This window comes from Tupaia chinensis, unplaced genomic scaffold (genome assembly GCF_000334495.1).
Source record: "Tupaia chinensis unplaced genomic scaffold, TupChi_1.0 Scaffold000355_1, whole genome shotgun sequence".
NCBI lineage: Eukaryota > Metazoa > Chordata > Mammalia > Scandentia > Tupaiidae > Tupaia > Tupaia belangeri.
The window spans coordinates 3861647-3865764 of NW_006159850.1; the positions used below are offsets into that span (position 1 = coordinate 3861647).

The 4118-nt window shown below is 52.0% G+C and overlaps 1 protein-coding gene across 1 annotated transcript in view; it reads right to left on the reverse strand.

Annotated features, from left to right (window-relative positions):
- The window catches only part of USP10 (ubiquitin specific peptidase 10), a 66402-nt gene that overhangs the window by 2609 nt on the left and 59675 nt on the right, over positions 1-4118 (reverse strand). The window contains exon 13 of the mRNA XM_027773445.1: positions 1406-1471. Within this exon, the coding sequence (XP_027629246.1) occupies positions 1406-1471 (66 nt within the window). The remainder of the gene's footprint in view (positions 1-1405; positions 1472-4118) is intronic.

Below are 4118 nucleotides of genomic sequence, written 5' to 3' on the forward strand. Positions count from 1 at the left end.
CCCCACCCATGCCCCCAGAGAGGGCCAGCCACACCTCCCAGTTTCTTAGGCAATGGCCCAGGTAACTTACACCCGGGAAGCTCACAGGTGTGAGCCCGTTCACTAGTTCTCCTTGGCCCCACAGTCCACGCCATTTTTAGAATTACTTATTTACTGACATTTTACAGAGAACCCTAGCTGGTCCAGTGACCTTGTCTCCAGGGTCACACTGCACTAGAAGATTCAAGATCAGGGCTTAGGAGGGCCACAGCTGGCAGGGGGTGCTTGCATGGGGGCCCTTAGCCAGGAGACCTGGAACCTCCCCACCCCACTGCCAACCTTCCTCTGCAAGGGTATGACAGGAGAGATGAAGAGAGAAGGCAAGGGAACCGTTCATCCCACTGGGACCCTGGGCCGGACTCCCAGGAGCTGGCTGGGCCTTAGCGGCAGGACCTCAGCACCAACCAAGGCCTCAAGCTTCCCCTCCTACCAGAGGAAGGAATGAGCTAGACACACACCCCCAGAGAGAGGTGACCACCGCCACCTGGTCTGGGCCTGGCAGGCTGGCAAGGGGCTGAGAGAGCTGCCTGGATGAAGAAGGAGTCAAGCGTGGTGCCTGGGAAGAGGAGGCCAGCCCTGCGGAAGTGGGCTGAGGTGGACGGGGGCTGCCCACCACTCCAGGCCAGAGTGGAGTGCTTTCCTCTCTGGTTTTTGTCTTCTTCTTGTATAAACTGAGACTCCGCCACTTACCTCTCAGTTGAGTTGTAAGGGTTTAGAGATAAATAACTACTTAGAAGACAAGTCCAGGAAGGGTGTGGTGGCCAACAACATAGTGCTACTTTAAAAACACACAGGCTCCCCCAGGAAAGCAGGGAGGACAGAAAGCCAGGAAGTTCTTGAAAACAGACAAACAGGGTTGAACAATCAAGAGATACGAAGACTCAGGTACACTGAAGGCCACAGTTATGAAAGGGGAAGGTGGCGGGAGGAGAGACGGGAAGAGGGGAAGTGTGCAAGAGAAGTGGTGTGTGACTCTAAGCCGGGGCAGAGGTCAGGACCCACGGTCTGGAGCTGGGGGGTCCGGCAGACAAGGAATCTAAGTGACAGCCCTCGGGAAGAGAGGACACAGAGAGAGTGTGGGACCCGCTCCCAACAGGGGGAGGCCGCGCCCCCTGGCAGCCAGCAGGACTGCCAGCAGCACAGGCCTCTGACAGGCAGAACAGCTTCTGCGAGTGGGCTCGTACCCTGGCAAGTCTACGCAGTGCAGTTCAGGTAGAACACACATTCTCAACGACTGCCTGACTTACTAAGCCCACAGGGACACGTAAACGATCTGTTACCTACTTCAAGAAGTCTTACAGCAAAACTCGCCTGGGTATAAACCTGTTACTGCTCTGATAAGGAAGGAATGTGAAGATGTACTTACCTGCAAATAATCTATAAGTTCTGTGGCATTTGAAATTCTTATTTTTAACCCCTGGAGAAAGCAGTTCTGAAAAACAAAATATCAACAGCTCTGGTCTATAAGAGCACTTATAGGGAGGGTCTGTCACAAAAGCAAAAGGCTAAGTCAAGTCAATGGAGTAGAAAACAGGGTCCCCAAAAAGCCCTCCCCAGCCCCCCGTTGCAGAAACCGTGCAGCTGTGCAGGGTGCAAATACACAGAGCCAGCAACTACCCCATTCCCAGAGCCTACGGAGCTCATGCTGGAGACCCCTTCAAACGGATGCTCTGAAAATGGAAGAAGAGGCTGCTCACTTAAAAACAAACAAACAGAAGGGAACAGCAGTTGGCGTAATGGCTATGTCGCTGGACTCCCATGCAGTCGACCACAGTTCACGTCCTGAACCCGGTGGCTTGAAACTCACGCTGGTTGTGTGTGCGTGCGTGCCCAAGATCCCAAGAGGAGAATGAAGAAGGTACTGCGGCATGGCCATCCCCCCTGGGGGGTGATTTCTCTCTTTCTGTCTCTGTCTGGCGAGCGCTTGTACCCTATAGCAAAAAAAAAAAACCTCTCAAAAAAAAAAAAAAAAAAGGCGTCCAGGCCCGCGAGCACCAAGGATTTACATGAGAGTCAGATCATAACCGTTCCTGCTTGGGCGGTCCTGGCCCACCAGTATGGTCGGACACCCCTGTCCTTCTGCACACAGCTGCCATCTTGGCAAGACTGCCAGGTGCCAGGAGGTTCACCTGCAGATATCCTGTACTTGGCAGCCATTACTTTCCCTATTTCCTACCCCCATGACCTACGTGGGGTCCTCTTGTTGCCAATTATGTCATTCTCTTTCTAGAAAGCATCTGAGGTGGCAGCCAATACAGAAACACATATAACAAGCAGGAAAACGTACACCCACAAAACCAGTGTGGAGACAGCAAGTCAGCCCCGATGGCTGATGTGGGGTGCATGAGATGCAGGAGTGCAGGGCACAGGTGCCTACTTGGGTAGGGCTGCACTCCCGGCTCCTGATGGGAAAGTAAAATGGGAAGGACAGCCCATCACGTAACTCTCTCTTCCCCTTTCAGGTCCTCAACTGGGATAAAAAACCACGCTGGTGCTGAATGACGAGACAGCTGGAAACGTGAGAGGAGGGAGGACAGTGAGACCGGCCCAGCAGCCAAGCCCACCACCTTGTGAGCAGACCCGGAAGAGACAGTGCCGGACCACCAGGAGTGTGGTGTGAGGTGTGGGATGCAGGGAAGGGGCAACGTGCTCAGTTCAGATGGATTCTTCTACAGACCCAGACACCTTGCTGCTCTGAGAACTCTCCTTAGCTTGTCACATACCTGGTCGAGCTTCGGTATTATAAAACAACATTTTTCACAAACTCGGAACCTTGCTACAGGATTTCCTTAAAGCCACACTTCGAACAAGACAACGTTAACCTGGGGCTCCTCCTAAATGCTTGCAAGACATGCCAGCCCTGCTGAGCCCCAGAGAGATGGCAGACCCTGGCTGATAATGGCACAAATGCAGAGTGTGTGTCACTGCTCAGGAGGGCAGAGGAGCTTGTGCTGCTCCGGGGACACCTTCTCATTCACTAAGAAGGCCCATTTAGCCGGCTGCTCGGCAGGACTGCTAATGTGGAGGGCGGGCTGAGGGTGCCTAGTATCTACCACTGCTGCAGGAAATGCCTACAGAAGACGACGATGCTCTTCTGACAGACAAAAGTTCCTATTTTTGATATCTAGAGGAGTAGATGGTATATTCGGGCTAGCATGTGGCACGACGTTAAGGGTGCTGGACTCCCACATGGTCGACCGCGGTTCGAACCCTGGACCTGGCAGCTTGCTTTCTCACTTTCTCTCTCTCTCTCTATCCCTCTTGGTCAAATTTAAATAAATAAAGTTTAATAAAATAATTCTTAAAAAATGTATTTGGTATATTCATTTTTACCTTTATTTTTAAAAAGCCATTTTGGGGCCAGCAGGTAGACAATGAACTACCACATGGCCAACTGCGGTTTGAGTCCCAGACTTGGTGGCTTGGTTTCTCACTTTCCTACTCTCTCTCTCTTGCTCTGTCCCTTTCTGGTCAAATAAAAATAAATATATAAACAAAGTTAAATAAAATAATTCTTTTTAAAAAATAAAATAAAAAGACATTTGAATGAGATTGTAACACAGAGGCCAACTAAAAGTCAAGGAAGCGTGCTTCCTTAGCCTCACATCCCACAGAAATGCCAAGCACTGGGCTTGCTGGTCTGCAGGAGGGTCCGGCCACGCATACTGTTACCTTTACTAATTTCCAAGTCCACAGGGTATTCGATATTTTTGATAAGCTTCTGACATCCACCAGTCTTCTCGTAAACAAATCGCTTCAGGTGCAGCACGAGAACAGGAGGGAGTTTTTCCAGAGTCACTCTTCGACTTATCTCCACCTGGGACACAGGACACCGGACACAACGCCGTCTTACTCAGGACAGCAGGTGCATTGTCGTCTCCACCTCCCATGCAGAGCGCCTGAGAGCTGATGGCTTGGAGTCCCATGGCGGGGCTCCATACCCTCTCCTGACACCCCCTTGGGAAGAGCACGCACCGCGCCGGCTTTGTGCCTGTGGTCGGGGCAGCCGAGTCCCACGTGGCCAGCCCCCACCTCTGCTTATGTACCGGATCTCACAGGAGTGGTAAGACGGAGGAGGG